The sequence below is a fragment of the Diplotaxodon limnothrissa genome, linkage group LG17, assembly GCF_057381915.1.
Source record: "Diplotaxodon limnothrissa isolate DT_005_m linkage group LG17, D_limnothrissa_male_GT1.1, whole genome shotgun sequence".
NCBI classification, from domain to species: domain Eukaryota; kingdom Metazoa; phylum Chordata; class Actinopteri; order Cichliformes; family Cichlidae; genus Diplotaxodon; species Diplotaxodon limnothrissa.
This window is the reverse complement of record NC_140612.1, coordinates 37,760,401-37,783,026: the sequence shown is the minus strand read 5'-3', so window position 1 is coordinate 37,783,026 and position 22,626 is coordinate 37,760,401. Positions and strand designations below refer to the sequence as shown.

Here is a 22,626-nt window from a genome sequence, read left to right as displayed (position 1 = left end):
AAGTCGAACGTTATTGCTGAGTGGACCGCAAACATGGCGGCTTCTGTGGAGCAGCTGGGTGAAATATTCTAGCTTCGTGAGCGAGAAAGTGTTCAAAGACAGACTGCAGTAATATGAAAACATGGCTTTGATAAAGCACGTGGTGTGCGCCATGTCCGGCGGCGTTGACAGCTCCGTCGCAGCGTTACTGCTGAAGAGACGAGGTGAGAAAAGCTGGCAGTGGAAACACTGAAGCACACCTGTACTGGCTTTGTGATGGGGAAAGGTTAGCCAGACGGGTGAAGCCGCCGTATACGAATCAAAGAAATCAATCAATCAATCAAATAAAGTCAGAAAAACCAAAGTAAAGCTGTAAGTGAGTCTCATTGTGATTGCGTGTTGTTTGAAGGCTACAACGTGACTGGAGTTTTTATGAAGAACTGGGATTCTCTGGATGAGAAGGGGGTCTGCACCACAGAGAAGGACTGTGAGGACGCATACAGAGTGTGCCAGAGCCTGGATGTCCCCTTTCATCAAGTCTCCTATGTCAAAGAGTACTGGCATGAAGTTTTCAGGTATTTCTGTCTTCTTCTGTCTGCTGCCTTTAGGGCTCACAGCAGCTTATCATCTGCCTCCATCCCCTTTCCACCTCCTCTGTATATCGTCCTGTCGGCGCTGTGTTCAACATACTTTATCCATTACAGATGCCGCCATCTCCAATGAAATTTGAGAAATGCCGTTTTTGTGAAAATGCTCCAAAGGGATTTTCAGCATATCGTTTCTAAACATACTAGTTTAAAGAGCTGCTAAAAAGACAGTTGCAGGTCATTTGGACCACGATACACAAAGGTATTTCTGTGTGCAGTAAGTCATATTTGGATGCTTCTGTTGTGTGGGCTTCCTGCCCTTCTGTGTACATACATGGAAAGCTGTAGGTGGCAGTAAGCACAGAAGAGAGGGCTACATCTATTCCCTGTTTTGTTCCACCTGTCCCAATTGTCATAAGGCAAAAGGAAGGTTACACCCTGGGCAGGTCATCCAGGCAGACAGACAACCATTCACACCTACGACCAATTAAGAATCACCAGTTAACCTAAAGTGTGCCTGTGAAATGTGGGAGGAAGTCGGAGTACCCAAAGAGAACCCATGCAGGCACGAGGAGAACATGCAGACGCAACATAGATCCTATGTGGGTTCACTCCAGATTCCCTGGCTTCCTCCCCAGCTGGTCAGTGGATTTGAACCCATTACCTTCCTGCTGTGAGGCAACAGCACTAACTATCAAACCAACATGCTATCTACAATGTTCATATGCAGCATTAAAAAGTAGGAGCTCAGTTGGAGGCTGGTTGCAAAGTGGCTTGCAGATGTGCAACAACTGTGTGCATGCTGGAAGAGCTTAAAAAGTGCAATATGAGGCGAGCTTCCAGGATTCCTGATAAGGAAAAATGTTCTGATTTACATTTAAAATTGATATTGACTTCAATGAGATTTAGAACAAAAACTAGGATCAGAATGTGGAATCTCTCAAATTTTTTACTTGTTTTTTTATCCAGTGTTGAGCACTGAATGCAGTTTCTCTCTGTCTGGTTTGCAGTAATCTGTTGAAGGAATATGAGAGGGGAAGAACACCAAACCCAGACATACTATGCAACAAGCACATCAAATTTAACCACTTCCACAAATATGCCATCGACACCCTGGGTACGCTGTTTTATTTTCATTCTCATGCTTATTGGTTGAAATATAAAATATGATCACTTAAGTCTCAGACACACTCCAAGAGACACATTGTTTCCTGTAGGTGCTGATGCCATGGCAACAGGCCACTATGCCAGGACATCACAGGAAGATGACGAAGTTTTCGAACAGGCTCACACAGCTCCGCCCACCACACTGTTCAGAGATCGATTTGAAATTCGAAATCGTAAGTGTGACTTTCCCTTTATACCTCTTATATCTCTGATTTTTACACTAATTTCCACTATTTTTGTTTCTGCGAGTGAAGTTTGTCTTTTTTTCTTGCGTTCCCATCACCAGCTGTGAAGCTGTACAAAGGGGCGGATCTCCTCAAGGACCAGACTTTCTTTCTCAGTCAGATCCCACAACAAGCCTTACGACAAACCATGTTCCCGCTCGCTGGACTCACCAAAGAATTTGTGAAAAAGATGGCTGCTGAGGCCGGGTTTCACCACGTGCTGAAGAAGAAAGAGGTGCTCAAATATATTACAGACTTTAATAAGGAGAGAGGAGAGGAACACAGGATTTAAATTGACTGGTGTGTCGTTTCAGAGCATGGGTATCTGCTTTATTGGAGAGAGAAACTTTGAAAACTTCATCTTGGAGGCAAGTATTTATTTCACATGGCAAAAGTATCTCATTTTCATAGGATTTATGACAAAACCTTCCATCTCTTTTTAAGATGACCTCAGATCATTTTGATCTTCAGCTGCTTTGTTTCTATTTTCAGTATCTGGACCCCAAACCTGGGAACTTTGTCTCCATTGAGGATGGAACTGTAATGGGAACCCACAAAGGTGTGTTTGTGAACATCTTTTTAAAAAAAATAAAAGTGTGCCACTACTATACACCTGACTAAAATGTATTATAGTCAGGCAGCATTCTCTGGAGCTAAAAACAAAGCAACGTCTGAAGTGCTGAAATATGCAGTTCCTCAAATGGCCACATGAGGCTGACTTCAAAGTCAAATTATTTCCCATGCAGTCACATGTTAAAGGTTACAGAGGTTGTTTTGGTCCATATGCGCATGTATAAAACTATCAGACACCTGTTTGTCCCTTCTTTTCTCATATTCTTATGTGTTTCTGTCCATACAGGTTGGTTCACACTGACACTGGGCCAAAGGGCAAGGATAGGCGGGCAGAGAGACGCCTGGTTCGTGGTGGACAAAGACATCGTTACTGGAGATGTGTTTGTGGTGAGAACATCTGTGTTTAAGTTATCAAATGTCAACGCATCCATCTTAACATTCTCCTGATGTTCCCTTACAATTAGGAGCGATTTTTTTTTTTTCTCCAGTTTTAATGTTCATGAATGTGTCGACTTGTATGGGCTCAAAATGTGGTCATAAATATTTTGTACTTGTAAATCGGTTTTGTACTTGTAAAAAAGATTTGTATGTGTAAAAAAAAATTTGTGCATGCGTAGAAAAGATTTGTGTGTGTAAAAAAGATTTGTGTGTGTAAAAAAGATTTGTGCGTGCGTAAAAAAGATTTGTGTGTGTGTAAAAAAGGTTTGTGTGTGGACTTAGCCAAAAAAAACCCTGCAAGTTACAAGTACGGATTTTGACCCTATTTTTCTTCCTTTCATCTGATTGGTGAATGTCATGTCAATCACAAATGTAACAATCCAATCAGAGAACAGATGGGTTTGGCTGTCGGAGGGGCACTTTTTTGAACTGCAGGTCCTTGAAGGGTAATTTCTATATAAATATCCGATAGCAGTTAGGTCCCCTTACTTTCAGCAGCTGTTGAAAGGATAAAGTTGTGGTATATCAGTGGTTAGAAATACCATTATTACTTTAAGATTAGTTTAACACAAAGTCAGGGCTGACCCAGGACCATTGCTGTGAGTCACAGCGCGCAGCATAAAAGTCCTTTCACATCGGATGCAGGATACGCTGCTAATGCTAATTGCTGACTAAAAGCAAAGGATCCAGAATTTGTTACGCTGGCTGCTGAGCTCTGTGGGTTTTTGCAGCAGCTCTACCTGTACTAGATGCACCTGCTCCTTGTCGTTTTTATCGCTGACTTTATGTGAACTACAAGAGTTTCTGGTTTTTTTGCTAGTTCTTCAAATGTTCAATAAAAACATGTATGCTAATTCATAACGAAGAAAGCTTTGTAATGAAGACTGTCATTTCCAAAACACTGCCCCCCCCCCCCGTGTCCGCAGCGCTGTTGAAAAGGCTGTGGAAGGTCCTGTATTAAACACGTAGACCTGTGACACAAAAATCATCAAACTCGGACGACCACAGACTGTTTTCCTTCGTGGTGATGAAGGAAAACGCTGGGTTGGCATGTAAAAGGGTATTTATTCCCTTCAAAGACCTGCAGTTCAAAAAAAGCGCCCCTCCGACAGCCAAAGCCATCTGTTCTCTGATTGGATTGTTACATTTGTGATTGACATGACATTCACCAATCAGATGAAAGGAAGAAAAATAGGGTCAAAATTCGTAGTTGTAACTTGCAGGGGTTTTTTTTGGCTAAGTCCACACACAAATCTTTTTTACGCACGTACAAATTTTTTTTACACATACAAATCTTTTTTACAAGTACAAAACCAATTTACAAGTACAAAATATTTATGACCACATTTTGAGCCCATAGACTTGTAGATTCAAAAACCAAGTTTGTAAAATGAAACGGAGGATGGTAATACCTGTAACTCCCTGTAGGAGGCAGCGTATTCATCTTAGGTGTTTCTTGAGCAACGTGTTGCAATTCGTGACCATTTTTAATCGGGTACTTGATTTGTTACACCTCTTGTGGCTCAGGCTCCGACAACCAATCACCCAGCTCTTTTCCGCGACACCGTGCGAACGGAGCGTTTCCACTGGGTAACAGAAGACCCGCCCCCCGAACTAGCCAGGACCCAAATGATGGATTGTCACTTCCGCTTCATCCACCAGATGCCGCTCGGTGAGTTCTGTGTTATCAGTGCCTGCGAGAAGATTATTAATGCCGACTGAAAATCGGCTCAAACATTAAACACAGCTTCAACTGTGCGTTCCAGTTCCCTGCACAGTAACTCTGAACATGGACGGCTCTGTGTGGATTTTGCTCTCCCAGCCAGTCAGAGCTCTGACACCTGGACAGGTAGCGGCTAACATGTTCAGGACTGTTCTTTAACATCACACTACATGTGTGGCTTCTTTGTGTTATCGGAGTGTTCTTGTTTTCCTTCCACAGTTTGCCGTGCTCTACAAAGGGGACGAGTGTTTGGGCAGTGGGAAGATCACCCAGCTTGGGCCAAGCGAATTCACGCTGCAGAAGGGCCGCGAGCGGATGGTAGCAGCCTTTCAGCGCAAAGAGCAGTCGACCCCTGAACCAGACAGCTGAGAGGAGCTCACAGTCCGGCTGTGGGGGAAATGCACTGTGTGCAGCACATGAGCTGCGAGCACCCTGTGAGGAACATAAGCCAGTCCAAGAGATGGTTGGACCGGCTTTAGTGACACAGGGCAGATGCTCAGGGAGGCAGCAGAGGGTTGATTGGCTTTTTAAAGGCTCCAGGAAACAGCAGTGTTTTGTTTATGGGGTTTTTTTTGTTTTTTTTTTACATAAGTAGATCTCTACTGTTTTTAACCTAATATAATCTTTCCGTCCAAGATCTGTACCAACACCACAGAGATAACTTCCAGGTACTGCTTGTTGTTGGCTTCACTACGAGGACAAAGATGCACTCGTGAAATGCAATTATTTAATTGAAATTGTGTAAACGAGTAGGTTTGTGCATTTCTACAGTGCACTGTGTGTTTTCATAAAAGCAGAAACAAAAAATGAGCTCACATTGTTAAGCAGAGCATTTTCTGAACTGTAGACGGTGCTTCTTTTTTTGTGGTCTGAAAGCTCTGCTTTCTCTTTACTGGGAGACCTGGGTGAAGATTTGTGAAGTTCTGCTGGACTGTCAGAATGCTCACGTTTCCTCAGAGGACACTACCTTGTGGGCAGATCTGGTTGACTCTTGGCTTGTTCTACTTTATTGGTGTAATAAGAGTTTATGTAGTTTGTCTTAAAAGTTTTAAGGCTTCCCAGGTTAGTTTGTTTTTTTTTCAGACCAGCTAAAAACTTTGAAGGCTACTAAAAAATTATTTTTGTATGTTTCACAACTTCTATGATCCAAGTTTATTCTGTTGTGGATTTGACGGTGGTTAAATTATGACCTAAAAAAATGCCTGATAGGAGAGAAAGGAAATGTGAGAGTATTGGATGTTTTTATCCATCGGTTGTGCCATTTATTTCAGTAGTTGTAAATTACAAGAAAGATGATTTCTAATGCTGTATTGTATTTAAAATGCCAGGTTAATGTTTTTTTTAAAAACAGCAGTGCTTTCTTCGGGCGCAGGAGAACGAACTCTGTACAAAGTGTACATTTGAAAAATGGACTTAAACAAATAAATAAATGCGAAGAGTGACATTTGCTTTCCCTGCACACGCCTGTGTTTAAATGTGCCATATCATGTTCTGTCCAGAGTCGTGATTTTTCTTGGGCAAAATTGAGTTTATGTACATAATGGTCATTTTGTTAGGCACACCTTTTTTTTCTTTTTCTTTTGCTTGTAACACAAATGTCTAATCAGCCAATCAGACATGTAGACATGGTCGAGATGACCTGCCGATGTTCAAACTGAGCATTTGAACAAAAAGGTGATTTAAGTGACTCTTAAAATGACACGGTTGTTGGTGCCATAGAGTACATGTGCTGGTTTTTAGAGCACTTCTACTCTACTGGAGAATTTTACACACAAGCACTCTTTGCGACATGCTGTCTAACATTCACACTTCATTGGAAAGCAACTGATTGGCATGCAGACTGGAGCAGCGAGGGATCGAAGTTGTAATGCTGTCAAGTTGACACAGACTCAAATATCTCAGGAATGTTTCCAGGACTTTGCTGAATCTGTGCAACGGAAAGTTAAGGAAGTTGTGCAGGTAAAAACGGGTCCAACCCGGCACCAGCAAGGTGTGCATAAGGAAGTTCATCAGTGGATACGGCAGCTGTGGGCCAACTGTTGTAAAGCTGCTGGTCCTCGTAGGGGCGCTGTTGTACAAGACTAACGTCAACTGTTATTCTGGAGTTAACGTTGTTTAGCACAAACATAACGAATCCCGAGAGTAACGGCATTGCCTCGTGATACACGTTAAAGTGCAGCATATAATCGTTGTTGTGGGAGTTTTTTCCAGAATAGAAAAGTCATTTTTTTTGTCAGCTTAAACTTTAAAAAAAAAAAATCGTTTTGTTGAGGCAAAACAAAATGAAACGTGAGGAAATGTGTTTGAATGAACATAAAGTTCTAAAATCATACAAACTTAGATGCCTGAAACGCTGTCTGATTTTACCTATTATTATTATTATTATTATTATATTGTTGTTGATGTATTACAAATGAAGAAAAAACACTCATCTCTGACCATGACGCACACAAGTAAACTGCACGGGTGAAGGAAGTGAGATCCTCTGCGACATTCCTGTAGTTTTGTGGTGCAGTCCACAGTTCCCTGTGTCTAATATTTACTACATTGATGTGACATATAAATAACTGTTCAACTTTCTCCCCTCCATAGATGAGTAGGAGCTGGTTAAAGCTGTGATGATGACATTTTCAGTCTTCCTTCACTGAGCCTCAGGTCTGTTTTAATTGTACCATCACAGCTCAGAACGCTTCAGCACACAGAAGTTGAAGAGGGAGCGACACTTAAACGCTCAGCAGGAATTTTACCCACATCTCGTCCTATTGTAATAACAATGCGCCTGTGCGTATTGGTCACCCGGACAGCGGCACTTCCTAAATCTCCATGAGAAAAAAAAAAAGAAAGCCTCCTCGCCACCACCCCACCCGAAAGCGTCCCAGAGGGGGAACACAGCAGGTTTATGGTAATAAGTCTCTGAGGAGGAGGAGGAGAGCCGCGGAGCCATTTTGTACTCGTTTTAAACTCAGTGTGTGTTTACGCAGCCGTGACGCGCCTGGACACACTGATACTATGGATACCCAGCGTCTTTTTCCACGTTGAGAATTACTTCACCATGCGGGAGAAAAGTAAGACGCGGTGCTGGGAGAGGGAGACTTAATGCTTTTCTTTACTTTTTTTGCGGAGGAGTTTCGGTGAAGTTGAACGGGATTCGGCAGGTTTACAAGCATGGAGCCGCCGATGTGTTGCTGGGTTTGGGTTTGGGTTCTGTTCACCGTGCCGCCGCTCGCGGGATGTTTGGAGATGCACCTTTCGGAGAGTTCACAGCCCGGGAGCCTTTTGGCCAACCTGTCGCTCGGCCCTGGGTGGACTTATAAACTTGACAGGACTTTATCTCCCAACTTCATTCAGAGTTGTTTCCAAGTTGGGAGGCTCGACGGTGTTATCCGCCTGTCCCACAAAGTTCAGTGTGCGCGCACACCCAGGAATCCTGCGCCTGTTTATTTCAGAACTGTCTCCTCCGCGTCCGGAGACGTTATCCTGACGCATTTTAATGTGTTCGTTCACGGCCAGGACTGTTTTATTAAATACAAGAGAAAGAAAGCGTCAGGTGAGCCAGACATTCAAATAAAACACCTTTCAAAACTGGAGGCAACTTCCTGCTTACCTGCAGGTATTCTACTTTTGAATGTAACAAAACTTTTACCCTCTTTCACGCAAAACACTGCCTTTTTGGATACTGAGTGTGTAGGAAGAAACGTTGTGGGGGTGATCAGGCACGGAGATTTATTCCTGGCTAGTGACTTGTGTCTTAAACACAGTGGACAGTCGGAGGAGAAGCTTCACTGCGCGCTGCACAGCTCTCCGGGCAGCGGGCTCTCTGTGCAGCTTCATTTGACGCTCGTTAAAGCGCGCAAACAACACCAAAGCCCGTCAGAAACCATCCACAGACAGTCTGTTGTGCTGATCAGAAGGGGAAAGCGGCAGGTTAATTCATCTCCCCAGTTTCAACTTCCCAACTATCAGGTGTCTGTGCGTGAGAATGAGCCCGCTGGGACGCGAGTTATCACCCTAAAAGCAAATGACCCAGATGATGGAGAAGCGGGGAGGCTGGAGTACAGCATGGAAGCCTTGTTTGATAAAAGGTCTGATGACTTTTTCTACATAGACTCACAGACTGGAAGCATAACAACTATCCAGGCTCTGGACAGAGAAGTCAAAGACACCCATGTGTTCAAAGTTACTGTGACGGACAATGGCACCCCCAAAAGATCTGCCACTTCTTACCTCACTGTCACTGTAAGTGACACCAACGACCACACCCCTGTGTTTGAGCAAAATGAATATCGAGTCAGCATCCGAGAAAACGTAGAAGTGGGCTTTGAAGTTAAGACAGTCCGGGCCACTGACGGTGATGCTCCCTCCAACGCCGACATGATCTATAAAATTGTGAACGCAGACGAAGTCAACTCTGTGTTTGAAATTGACCCCCGGAGCGGCCTGGTGAGGATCAGAGAGCGGCCTGACAGGGAGACCCGGTCCCAGTACCAACTGATCGTCGAAGCCAACGATCAGGGGAAGGAGCCAAGTCCCCGCAGTGCCACCGCCACAGTTTACATCACTGTGGAAGACGAAAATGACAACTACCCACAGTTCACTGAAAAGAGGTACGTGGTGCAGGTCCCAGAGAACGTGCCAGTCAACACCAAAGTGATCCAGGTGGAGGCGACGGACAGAGATGAGGGAAACAATGCCAAAGTTCACTACAGCATCATAAGTGGCAACGTTAAAGGGCAGTTCTACATTCACTCCCCCACTGGTGTCATTGATGTCATCAATCCTCTTGACTATGAAATGATTCGGGAGTATAATTTAAGGATTAAGGCTCAGGATGGAGGCAGGCCTCCGCTGATAAACAGCACAGGGATGGTGGTGGTGCAAGTGGTGGACGTCAATGACAACACACCCATGTTTGTCAGCACACCTTTCCAGGCTACAGTGCTGGAAAATGTGGCCGTTGGTTACTCTGTCATCCACATTCAAGCCATTGATGCCGATTCAGGGAAAAATTCTCTCCTGGAATACCGCATTACCGACACCACGCCAGGTTTTCCGTTCACCATCAACAACAGCACAGGCTGGATTACAGTTAGTGAGCCGCTCGACAGGGAGGAAATTGAATTTTACACCTTTGGCGTGGAGGCGAGAGATCACGGGACACCTGTGAGGTCCTCCTCTGCCAGTGTCAGCGTCACAGTGCTGGATGTGAACGACAACACACCCACATTCTCAGAGAAGACCTACTCACTGAAGATCAACGAAGATGCTGTGGTCGGCAGCAGTGTGCTGACAGTGACCGCTGTGGACAGGGATGTTAACAGCATGGTGACGTATCAGATCTCCAGCGGCAACACCAGGAACCGCTTTGCCATCACTAGCCAGAGTGGCGGTGGCCTCATCACCTTAGCCCTTCCCCTGGACTACAAGCTGGAACGCCAGTATGTCCTGACAGTCACCGCCAGTGATGGAACACTTTACGATACCGCCCAGGTGTTCATCAATGTCACCGATGCCAACACACACCGGCCTGTCTTCCAAAGCGCCAGCTACCACGTGTCTATCAGTGAAGACAAACCAGTGGGCAGCACTGTGATAGTGATCAGTGCGACAGATGAAGACACGGGGGAAAATGCTCGTATCACATACGTAATGGAAGACAATGTTCCTCAGTTCGAAATTGACCCAGATACAGGTGCCATCGTAACCAAAATGGAGCTTGACTATGAGGATCAGGCCTCCTACACTTTAGCCATCACTGCCAAAGACAATGGCATCCCCCAGAAATCTGACATCACTTATGTAGAGATCATCATCAGTGATGCCAATGATAATGCTCCTCATTTTCTCAGAGACATCTACCAGGGGAGTGTTCTTGAGGATGCACCTGTCTACACTAGTGTGCTCCAGATCTCTGCTTCAGACAGAGATAGTGGATCAAACGGCAGGGTGACCTATACATTTCAAGGTGGGGATGACGGTGACGGGGATTTTCATGTAGAGCCTCACTCTGGCATCGTCAGAACCGCTCGCAAGCTGGACCGGGAAAACGTTCATGTTTATAACCTGAAGGCTTTTGCCGTGGATAAAGGTGTTCCGCCTCTGAAAGCTGCTGTTTCTATTCATATTGTAGTCCAAGACATAAATGACAATGCTCCAGTGTTTGAGAAGGATGAGCTTTTTATTGACGTGCAAGAGAACAGCCCAGTGGGATCAGTCGTGGCCCAGATCACTGCCACAGACCCCGATGATGGCACTAATGCTCAGATCATGTATCAGATCGTAGAAGGAAATATTCCAGAAGTGTTCCAGCTGGATATTTTCAATGGAGACCTCACTGCACTCACAGACTTGGATTATGAGACCAAAACTGAGTATGTCATAGTCGTTCAGGCCACATCAGCACCGCTAGTGAGCCGTGCTACTGTGCACATCCGCCTAGTAGACATGAATGACAACGAACCAGTGCTGCACAACTTTGAGATTCTCTTTAATAACTATGTCACCAACAAGTCCAACAGTTTTCCATCTGGAATAATAGGAAAGGTTCCGGCTCATGACCCGGATGTGTCGGATAAACTGCGCTACAAGTTTGAGTCTGGAAATGAGCTAAGTCTGCTGCTGTTGAATGAAGAAACTGGGGATCTGAGGTTGAGCAGGGATTTGGACAATGACAGGGCTCTGGAAGCACCCATGACTATTTCTGTTTCAGGTAAGCAGTCAACCATGTTTTTCTGAGAAAATCCCACTTTTCCTGTCAGTTTCATAAAATGTGTTAAAGATGGAAATTTCCCCCAATATGTGATTCATCACCACACTTTGGAGTCAGTGTAGAATTTTCTCATGAATAGAGACAGCTGCACTGTTGACTGTATGATCAGTGAAGTGTTTGCTGCAGGCTCTGTGCAGCATCCGGTTGTGCTGCTTTACGTAATTGCTGATAAATGTATTGTCTGCAAGTGGTGGGTAGAGGTAATAAAAAGGTGCCGTTCACAGGGCACCCTCATAGCTCAGTGGCTTTGTTGTTGCAGTTATGTGGGTTTTGGTGAAAAAGCCGGCGCGCATGTAGTGCAGATATATGAAGGCTGCTGATTTCCTTTTCTCACTGTTTGGAGTTTGTCCATGCTAGCACTCTTTAAAGTTCATGGGATGAATGTGCAGGTTCACTGCAGGAGGGAGTGGGGGGTGGATGAAGTTTTTCTTTTTGTAGTTTTTCGTGCTTTGCGCATGTTTTTCACACATCGATTTTTGAATGAAAGAGAAGTTTGGATACGTTTCTGTGGTGGGGGGTTGGATCTGAAGGCTTAGATCCAAACCCTGCTAAGTCATGTAGAAAGAATTTGCACTGAGCTTCTTTTTCTCCAAGACAGAAGCACACTTTATTCTTTAAAGTTAAAGATTAGACAAATGCAAACATTTGGACATTCACACCCAAAGTCAGAGGATACCTTCTACAGCACAGATGAGCAGATACAGAGGTTCACACTTAGCTATTAATCAAGAAGAATAAATGTATTTCTCTAGCTCTCCTGTTACCTGTCAGTAGCTGCAAAACCTCTCTGCTGTCTCTCTCTCTTTGCCTTTCTTATTCTTTTCTCACTCTCATGCTTTCTCTGCTTGATCAACCAGAGCACTTTAAACCCCCCAAAATGGGCAAACAGCATAACACAGCTTGATCTGTTGAGCTCTCCCAGCTTTTTTTTGTTACTCTGTCATGTCTCCTAACATATGCACTTGTTGGTAGAATGCAGATGAGCTGCTATGATCCAGGGTACAACAGGGGAATCTGAATTCCCAGTCCATCAGTCTAGCTTTTTGCACTGTAGATCATTGTGACTGGTAAAAGTATTTAAGATGAAATTACATGTGAGAAAATGTGTGTCTTTTTGTCAGTTAGCCATATTGGTCTTGCAATCTCCTCTCTGTATTCTGACAGAAACATTGGTGTGATAATGCAGCTGGAATCGAGCTAGACCTCCATGTCATGGTTCACAGGGCAGTGCAAGGCTTTCACAAGAAGACCTTTCATTGCTGGAGGACTTGTGCCTTTGTCTTTGTCTCAGACAAAAGGCTGACTGTCCTTTTCTAAGTGCTTTATTGCTGTTGTAGTCAACCTGCGGAGCATCTGAGACCCCAGCGGCTCAGCAGGTTACAGGCTGTATAGCCCTCATTCGCTGTCTCTGCTTTCATGCTTGTCATTGACAGCTGACGGGTCTTGCTGTATCCTTGACTACAGTGACCTCTTGATGGTCCCTTAAGCGGGGGGGGGGGCAGGCAGTCTTCTTAATTAGTTGTGGCCTTGTGCGCCCAAACACATAAATATAAGTACGCACACGTTCATGCACAATTAAACACATGTGCACACTTACACTGAAGAGCTCCAACCCCCTGTTTTTTTCCCCTTCTTTTCGTGATGTCAAGTGTTAAGCAACCATTACTGCTGATGGCTTGGCCTTTTGACCTTTGGGCTTTCTGGAGAGGAAAGCCTTTGGGGAATTTTAGGCTATCAGCAAGTTAACAAGTACTGTGAGTCAGTACACCAGCTGTGTTTCAGTCCGTCTTAAATTAGGTTCCCTCTGGCTTTTTCCCCCTCTTTGTGTAGTTATTTTTTGACCTCTTCTTTGTCGCAAATCTAAATTAGGTCCAAATTCCAGTTCAGGACCAGAACCAAATCATATTGCTATACAGTGTATACGTATGGATCCAGTCTAATTGTTGGCAGACCTCTTTGTATCCCTTTCATCAGGCCCAGTTCATACTGGGTCTTTCTGTGGGTGTGCGTACCTTTTCCACATATCATTTGAATAGGTTGTGACTAGTTATACATCTGACAATGAGAGTGATGACACCGTATTATTTTCATTTAAACAAGCCCCATCAGCAGAACATAAGACCACTTATTGATGTATTGAAGTGAGCACTGTCTCATTTAGAGAGGGAAAGGTTGAAAGCTGTCACTCTTCTTATGCTACTAATCAAAGTTCCTCCTAAAACCTGTGTAAGTCATGCACAGGTGCTTTTCTTCTGGCAAACAGGAGGCCTGAGAATGTTTCCCGAGCTCTCTGCTGAAACACAAGAATGCTCTGATAACTCTACCGAGATACACTCACTTAACACACTTTGCTAGCCACAACACTGTTCCATCTGTCCTCAATCTCCCTCAGTGTGTGTGTGTGTGTGTGCGTGTGTGTGTGTGTGTGTGGTAGCTCTGCTCCACAGCTGTGGGCTGTGTGTTCCGGTTGTAAGAGCTCTTATCTTAGCTTGTCAAATTTCACTTTAAACCTTTGGGGTTTCTCTGTTTTCTGAAAGATGAGTATCTGTCATTTTATGATGAGCACAAAGACATAGCTGTACTTTATTTGAGTGTAATGTACCTACTCTTTGTTTTTTTTCTGCTATATGTAAGATTATATGTAAACATTTGGTGCACCAAAGTCCTGACAGTGACAGGTTTGTGAGTGGGTACAGCAGAAACTATTTGAGTTTTACTGTAAATGAAACTGGTCAGCCAGCTTTCTTTTGTTCCACTCACGGCTGTAAAACCAAGCAAACCATGCTGGTTGGTGGCCAGAATTGAAAAACTAAAGGCCAAGATTGTCTTTTGTCATGAAGTTTGCAGTCTGAATAATAATTGATGTTCTTAACTGTACAGTAAGTCAATTTTTTAGGTTCTTTAATAGACAAAAAACATTTTCTTGACAAATATACATAGATTAGTGTATAATTACATCTTCCGCCACGTTGCCCTGCCATCTTGAATGCAGTGGCGAGATAGACATCGCTATTTAAGCTAATCACATTTTATGTACGTGTCTCGAGACGCAGCTTGAAGTTACCTCTTTCAAACTATATATGACATTTAACACTTGTACATGTATGTTTTCTTCGTGTCATTATGCCTTTCTCCACCTCCTTGTCATCTTGCCTTATCCACCGTTGCTCTTTCATTTTCACCTCATCCTCTTCCTCCTCACCTCAGGCCTTATCTCCTGAACTTAAGACAGAGCTGTAAGACACAAAAAACTTGAATAAATATACTTATTTATTCTTGATACTGTCACAATTACTTATTGTCAGCAGATTAGACATGTGATCCTCCGGACAGCTGACAACGAGCTGGCTAAACAGCAACAGCTGGTTGTTAGCTAACATCATGCCAGCTAATGTTACCTTTTCCTCTGATAAAGAGTTGTTTACATTCTCACACTGTATGCAAGTTTATTCACTACTTGTTGGAGTTTAGCGATGTTAGATCCACTTCAAAGGATGTTTCACTAACAGAGGCTAACAGCAGAAAATACAGCAACACTTTATCACAGAAAAGTTCAGGATATCCTCAACTCACCTGGCCAGCCCTTGTGATGGGGTGGCCAGGTGTAAATAAACATGGATACCTGTCATATGCAGCCTCACAGTGGGCTGTCAGGCTACACTCACTACAGATGAACGGCAGCCAGATTTGTTTTTCCTGCAGTGGTTGCAATTTATGCACTTCAATTGGGAGCGCTAAAAAAAACAGAAATCACTTGAAAGCAGTCTGCTGATCTGTACTGGTGAGAGTTTACACATGTTCCTTTAAGTGTTGGTGCAACGGGACTTTATACATATCTTAATTAATGTTTGACCTCAGTAGAAATCTTACATGTGATTGAAGTAAGTCTGTTTCATTAACCACTGTGAACACAGTGCACATAGGAAAGGCAAATGTCAATAGCAATAAAGCTGGTGCATGTTCCTTTTTAGGACTGGGCAGATCAATAATGTTAGCTGCTAGCTTATTCATCTCTGTAGCTCCCATTCATCATATATACAAAACGCATTGCCTGTTTTTTTTCCCTTTTTCCAGGGAAACTATATCTCGGGCAAGGTTTATAATTGTTAAAGCATGCAATAACAGGCTATAGGAGGAGTTGTGCCATATAACTCATTGATGCAGCAAAGCACGCCATCACTTAAACAATTAGGAATGATTTATGCAAAATCGTCTTTTTCCACTCAAGCTGAGACGGCATGATGCTACACGCATGCATTCACCCCACTCCTCCCTCCACCTCCCGCCTCCTTTTGCTTCCCCATCTTTTCCCCATGGGGCTTTTGCCAAGGCTCCCTGCAATGGGTTTGGCTCCTAATCCTGTTGGAAGAGTTGCATAGCAGAGCTTTGTAACATTTCTGTTCTCGTCCCTGTACGACCCCCACCACTTTCTGTGCTTTCCCCTTTTATAATATGCATAATTCGATTTCTGCCATAAGACAGGAACTTCAGCTTTGAGTGTGCTCTAAATTCAGGCCAAGTAAAATAATGTATTCTGATTGGTTCATTTCAGCAGGCAGACCACTTAAAAACATTCCTGTGAGAACCACGGCTTTACAATTTATAAGGAAACATCAGTGTAGTTGCATTTGTATCATACACTGCAGAGTGTTGGGTGTAATATGCAGCTCTTTGTGGCTTTTCATTCTTTTCAATCTCTTTAGCCAAAACATAGTCTAATCCAACCTTCCTCTCTTTGGCCCCCGTCCCTGGTTCTTGGTGTTCTTCCTCGAGTTCCTCTACTGGAAGCAGTTGTGGTGATGCACAGGCAGACATGACCTTTCACATGTGAGATCAAAGCAGGACATGGGGCATTTACATACACAGTCAGTGCTGAGAAATAACTCCTCTACACATGACACATGACCTCAGGCTGATGGATGGGACAGACAGGGGGCGGACTATAGGGAAAAGAAGGAGGAAGAGAGAATTGTGATGTAGCTGTTTTTGTGCATTTCACCAACAACAGCTGGATAAAAGTCTGGTCTCTTAAGTCAATGTCAATAATGGAAATAGAAATGCATTAACTTGAAACGTGTTCCACAACTATTCCTGATATGTGATATTCAAACTTTCTAACTGGCCAATCGCACTGGCTTTAAAGTTTTCCTGTTGTGTCAGTGTGTTTGGCGTTTGGCATGCACAGCAACTGATAACCGATTTCCCCAAGCCTCTTCCCTCTCTATCACCATGTTTTTATCTCTGTCACTTCTTGTACTTTCCTCAAAAAGGTTCTCACTGCTCGAACATGCGCCTGCATAGTTTTGCTCTCCTTCCATGTGCCTGTTGAGGCTAAATCTGTCCTGAGTCGTTACAGGAACTTATTAGATTACTGTCCTCCTTTCTCTACCATGCCTGTCTGTCTCTGTCTCGCTCACTTGTCAAGCTGCTTGTCCTTTCCATTTTGCGTGCGTCTAATGTTATAGGTTTGGGCACGTGGCTTAATGCGTTGATGTTGATTAGTAGGTTCAGTGCCTCAGTCCACACTGAATTCATGCATGGATTGACAGTCCTAAAGGTGATCCTAGTGTAGACCCTTATGTTGGGATTATAAACCCTTGTGAAAGTGCACATGGGCAGCTGTTGGCAGTAGGGATGAGTAGATGTCCTCATGAATGTATTTTTCAGTCTTTGAGGACCTATAAATAGTTATCGGTCTTGTAGGTAAGTAAATTGTAAGGCATGCAGACGTGCACACTGAGCCTCGCTTTCCCCTTTTAATAATGAAATATGTCACTCACGATACGATACGTTGTATGTATGTTTTCTGGCAGCAACGTGAGCAATAGGAAGTGAATTAATGCGTTCCAATTGAAGTCAGAAGGCGGAATTTCTGGGTGCTAGTTTAGCTCACCTGGTTGAGCGGGCGGCTCGGCTCGGGACCTCTCTCCCACATTTTCGTCTTTAACAGGAAAATAAAGATGGAAAAAATGCTCAAAATAGCAGGTTAAAGATATCACAGTTATATTGTTTTTAACTTGCTCCATACACTTTTGTCCTATGTGTGGCCAGCCGTGTCTAAAGCACTTTATTTGTTAGAGCTGAAAATGCAATTGAGTCTTTGGCCTGAGGCGGGGTAGAGAAGAACACAGATCAAGTGTAATAACAGTGTTCGTATCTCCTCGTCTCTGTTTGTGTGCTCAATGAGCGAGAAAGGAATCGCATTCATGCTTAATCTTGTACATTTACTGTGGGCTAATGTGTTGTAGTTGTGTGTGTGTGTGTGTGTGTGTGTGTGTGTGTGTGTGTGTGTGTGTGTGTGTTTTGCTATGTGGGCATGTGCACCTCCAGGCTGTAGTCTAGAGTTTGAAGTGTAAATACCAGGGGATCAAGACAGGTCACTGTGGAACTCCACTGATGTCTGAATCCTCAATTACAGGCTAGAGAGTCGAGGGACGTTTAAGGATCTAAAGCTGTCTGCTTGATGCCGTCTTTGGCTGCGAAAAGAAATATGGCCGCACACTGATAAGTTAGACAAGGATCCACTTTTTTTCTCACTAAAGGAATCGCTTCTAATTTGTGTGAAATATGACAGAAAACTGTCTTTGTTGGAGATTTCATTTTACTTTCTCCCAGATCAAAAACGATATTTCACATCGACTATGCCTCCCGGCCAAAGTATTATCTGCTTATCTAACTACATCCAAATCTGTCTTATCCGTCCACCTTTTTTACTTCAGACACGTTTCCTCCCGCAGACTTAATCCTCATGCTTTTGTTTCCAGCAGGAAATCTCTTGTAGCTGCCCGGAAAGTCAGCTAGAAAGTGAGGTGCCTTCCCATCATGCAAGTGTGTTTGCTGTGGGGATTTCAAAGGAGTGGGGGTGTTTGTTTGCAAACACCCATGCCCAGGGTTTGGGTTAGAGATGGGTTAGGAAGTAAAAATGTGGTTCTACCTTAGAGTTTTGGCTTTTCTGTAAGTTTGAGTGTGTGATTTTGTGCATTTTTGAATCGTGTCAAAGGATGTGCTGTTTAAAGACGACCCCTCCCCCCCTTCCCTCTCGGTCACACGCACACTCTTGGGTAAGGCTATCTCTTGTTTGCCTGCTGCTTGTTTACATGCTTCAAGACAGTGAGACGGTGACAGGTTTTGGGTGGTGGAGGGGTGGTCCTTGTAACTGGACGCACCTCTCTCTTCTGTCTCGCTTTCTTTTTCATTCTCTGACTCAGAATACACAATACTCTTCTTTGTGTCTCACAGCAGGGAGGTGATGCAGGGGAGGGGGGGGGCTCTGCTGCTTGCTAACGGCTCACGAGTGTGACATTACATGCGTCACGATATGCTATGACCAGCTGCTGGAATGTTAAGTGGCGATGGCGGGTTGGAGGGGTGGGGGCTGAGAATTTCACCTACTTTGTCATCCACCTGAGTGAATGACAAGTGCGACTGTGATGGAGGAGGGTCATGTCTCATTTTTTGAGAATGACCCTCAAGCGAATTAAACATCGAGTAAGAAAAGTCAGAACTTGTGCCAGATAAAGTTCTGCTTCCCTGCTTTTAGCGACAACCCTCTTGTTTATTTTCCCTTCCTCCTTGCTGACGCTGGCTCCAAGTGCAGTTGACGTTGACTTGTTGTCAGAGCAACACTGACAAATTTAGAATAGCAGTCACATGTAGGTGGCATACCGAGTGTCCAGATTTTGTACTAATATGTGCTGGTAACAACATAATGTGACTCTGTTCAACTTGTGCTCTGGGATGCCAATTACTAAACTTCAGACCGCATGAGGATATATTTGAAACATACAGTATGTAGCATCAGTTTAAAACTTTTTAATGCAAATTTTAGTTGCTACTAACTGTTTTAAGGCAAACTTTAAAAGATGTTATTGCAAACCTCGAATGGTTTGGCTCTTAGGTCCATCACTGATATTTACCCTCTAGTGTCCAGGTTGCTCTTAGCTTTAGAGTGAAGGCAGGAGGAAGTAAAGCATTCATTTTCACGGGCCATAAAGTGATAAACTCATTTTCCAACCTCTACTTTAAATACTTAAGATGCCACCTGGTCCGCAGCTGAAATAATTCAGCTGCAGCTCTTGCCGGTGGATCACATTTAGACCATTTTCACACATGCACTGTAGCCCTGAACTTTTTGGAATCTCACTTGGCAGAGGTGTATGAATGTATCCAACACAAAGTGCAGTTAGTGCAACTGCTTACTGCTATAGACTACTTGTAAGAAAGGAAGACTGTGAACACCAACCTAGTTATCCAGAAATTGCCCTTACTATCATAATGTTAGTGTGCTCTGAGTGGCTTTTGAAGGTCTTTCCGTCTTCTTCCACTTTTCCAATTCAGGGTCACTGGGTTAATCATCAGTTAGCCTTTGCACCGTGTGAGAAAGTCAACGTACCCAGAGTATAACTCCACACAGAAAGGCCTCAGCCAGCCGGTGGATTTGAACCCAGGGCCTTCTTACTGTGATTTGACAAACACAACCACCATGCTATTGCTTTAGACAATACCAGATAAATACTAAGTTGCAATTTGCTGTAAAATCAATGCTTATATTTAACGCTTTGCATTAACGTGTAGGCAATTTCATCTGATGTTTTAACAAATACACCTTTTCCATTTCTCCGGCAGATGTAATGCTAAAGCAGTCAGCTGGCTTGTGTAACTAAAGCTATTTGTACACATCCTCAGCAGCCCTGAAATGTTCTAGACGTTACAAGACTATGGGGGAACACAAAAGTTCTGATTGGTGACATCATAAGAATAGCGCCAGGTAATAGTCATGTGAATTCCCAGCAAGCAAATCATTATGTATGTGGTCTCTTACCTGCTCTACACCTTAGTCTAAACCCCACACAGTACTTCAAAAGGTGAGGAACAACTTCAGAATAAGTCCTGGCTACATTCTTACAGTGCTTTCCAGAGTTTATGTGGAAAACATCTTATGCTTATTAAACTCATCATGTTGTTGCAGGCAACTCAAGAAAGTCAATGTTAATGGCTAACTAACAGTTAGTACAGAGAATTTGCCATCAACCCATAACTTGCCGTCATGCTTCACATGAAAAACCACAACTACTTTTAACCCTCTCAGGCTCAAATTAAACTTTTTGTTGCTAATGCACAACCAAGTCCTGCAGTGGTACTTCTGAGTAAAAAAACCTCATAAAATATGTATGTGGGGTAATCAGGTTGTTAGTTTTTAACCCTTGTGTGGTGTTCGTATTTTTGTTACTCAGCCAGTGTTCATGGGTCTGGTGGACCCGCTAGAGTTTTGGCTTTCCAAATTAACACTATCAAACAATTTTATGTTAAATTACTCAACAGATGTTTACTTCATCCCAATTACAAGACATATGAACAGCAAACATGGTTAATTTTTTCCCTTTACCTTTGTTAGATCACATTTATGAATTAATGTGCTTCTCGTTTTTCTTTTATATAAAATGTTATAAATAAATCAGTTATAATCAAGTGGAGTGAGTGGAAAGACACAACACATTTACACGTGAAAAAATAATTAATTGTTTAATTTTTCTTTTGAAAAAAACTGAACACGGATCTCACAGACCCGAACACCATACAAGGGTTAACTGTTGCAAATCGGCAACGCCTGCCTCGAGAGGGTTAAAAAGCTTGGAAGAAGGTAAGAAGAACATTTCATAAATGTACTCCATCCACTCTGTTCTGCCGTTCACCATTCCTTTTTTTTTTTCCCAAGAAGTGTAATCTTAGTCGTTGCTAAGGAACATTTTTTGATACCTGTGTAGTGCCCTATGTGCAGTACCTTTGGCTGTGATCGTCACAAAGACTTGGCATTGGCACTGACAATGCGGGTATTAGGATGAAATGTCAAACGGCTTAAATGGATTGAGTTCATAGGCACAAACAGACCAATATCTGTTTGGCATTAAAGGGCCGTTGCTTAATTAAAAACTAAACAAAAACGTGCCCTTCTGCTGAAATGCTATCCAAGAAGATTTCATAAAAAGTGACCAACATAGCTCTCCTTACTCTAAATAAAAGAAAATTACTATCAAGAAGGTTGTTCCATATATTGTTTGATGGATTAAATACCAGGTTTCAATAGAAATCCCCTTTGCATTAGAGTTGGCTGATAACGTTTCTCTCAGCAGCTTTCCTGAAAGCTGATATCTCTCTGTAATTACCCTCTCATAGAAAACCTCCTTGATTGGGGCTTTAACACTGATCCTGTGTGAGTGTTGTTGTTGGACTCCACAGAAGGACTTTATGCCAGATTGTGTTCACAGAGGTGTCAGTTTTAGTCATTTCCCCTTCAGCCAGGGAAGAAGCCAGTGACAGGTGTAATCTTGACAGTTATTAATTTCTGTGTGCAAACTTGTTGATGCACGCTTGCTTCTCAAATTGTTGGCTCTTTTTGTCTCACTTGCTGTCAGCATTTGATTTTCTCAAAATGTTACATTTTCATGAAATCCCTGCATGTGTGTTGATAGCTACATCTTTGATCCTTTTATTGCTCATACTGAGGCTGCGGGCTTTCAGCTGGCTCTGAGCTCATTTTTGTGGTAGTTTCCTCACGCTTTACTTTGGCGAATTATCTGTTTCGGTGAATTTTGTGTCTTCTGAAAGTCTGCGAGGGTCTGCTCAAGTCCAAGTAATGTAAGTTTCATTATGAGAGCACCAGCCAGAATGCTAGCATTAGCTCAAAGCCCTTCCGTACCTAGCTTGCTAGCAATTAGCCTAGGGCTCCTAGCATGGTTGTATTGAATTACATTCCCCAGAAATGAGTCTAAGTCATGTTTTAACAAAATGTTAACATTATCTGAGGTTTGACTTGTTTCTTACAGGTGTTTTCAGGTGTCTTTTTTTCTGAATGTATTATGGGGTGTCTGCTCTGTCAGAGAAAAGCAGGAGACAACAATTACTTTACAAAGCCAGATAGTTGCCCATATCGTCCCACTTACTGAGGCACAGTTTTACAGTAATAGATGTTTTCTAAAGCCCACTAGAACGTATGACTGGCTCATCTGAACATCCAAACATACGTTTTAGTTTCTCTGATTTTTTAAATTTTTGAAAACACTGTTGTACTGTCCATTAACATTAATAACAAATATCTCTGAGTAAAAGTCAGGAGTTTCCCTGAATCTAAGCACGAGAAACATTATTTTAAATGTTCAACATATTGATGAA

The 22,626-nt window shown here is 43.1% G+C and overlaps 2 protein-coding genes across 2 annotated transcripts in view; both read left to right on the top strand.

Annotated features, from left to right (window-relative positions):
* Positions 1 to 43: 43 nt before the first annotated feature.
* trmu (tRNA 5-methylaminomethyl-2-thiouridylate methyltransferase) lies at positions 44 to 6,127 on the top strand. The gene is made up of 11 exons (XM_085376130.1): positions 44 to 203; positions 389 to 554; positions 1,577 to 1,683; positions 1,784 to 1,906; positions 2,020 to 2,192; positions 2,272 to 2,325; positions 2,450 to 2,516; positions 2,817 to 2,917; positions 4,496 to 4,640; positions 4,735 to 4,817; positions 4,911 to 6,127. Exons 1-11 carry the CDS (start codon positions 122 to 124, stop codon positions 5,058 to 5,060), a joined length of 1,251 nt encoding a protein of 416 aa, XP_085232256.1. The 5' UTR covers positions 44 to 121; the 3' UTR covers positions 5,061 to 6,127.
* Positions 6,128 to 7,677: 1,550 nt separating this feature from the next.
* The window catches only part of celsr1a (cadherin EGF LAG seven-pass G-type receptor 1a), a 97,119-nt gene continuing 82,170 nt past the window's right edge, over positions 7,678 to 22,626 (top strand). The window contains exon 1 of the mRNA XM_085375491.1: positions 7,678 to 11,397. Coding sequence (XP_085231617.1) covers positions 7,857 to 11,397 — 3,541 coding nt within the window. The 5' untranslated portion in view covers positions 7,678 to 7,856. The remainder of the gene's footprint in view (positions 11,398 to 22,626) is intronic.

Excerpts from the sequence above, each read along its gene's own strand:
- trmu (XM_085376130.1), top strand. The coding sequence starts at position 122 with ATGGCTTTGATAAAGCACGTGGTGTGCGCCATGTCCGGCGGCGTTGAC. Across the intron at positions 2,326-2,449 it reads TTGAAAACTTCATCTTGGAG|TATCTGGACCCCAAACCTGG; the intron begins GCAAGTATTTAT and ends TTCTATTTTCAG. Across the intron at positions 4,641-4,734 it reads CATCCACCAGATGCCGCTCG|TTCCCTGCACAGTAACTCTG; the intron begins GTGAGTTCTGTG and ends TGTGCGTTCCAG.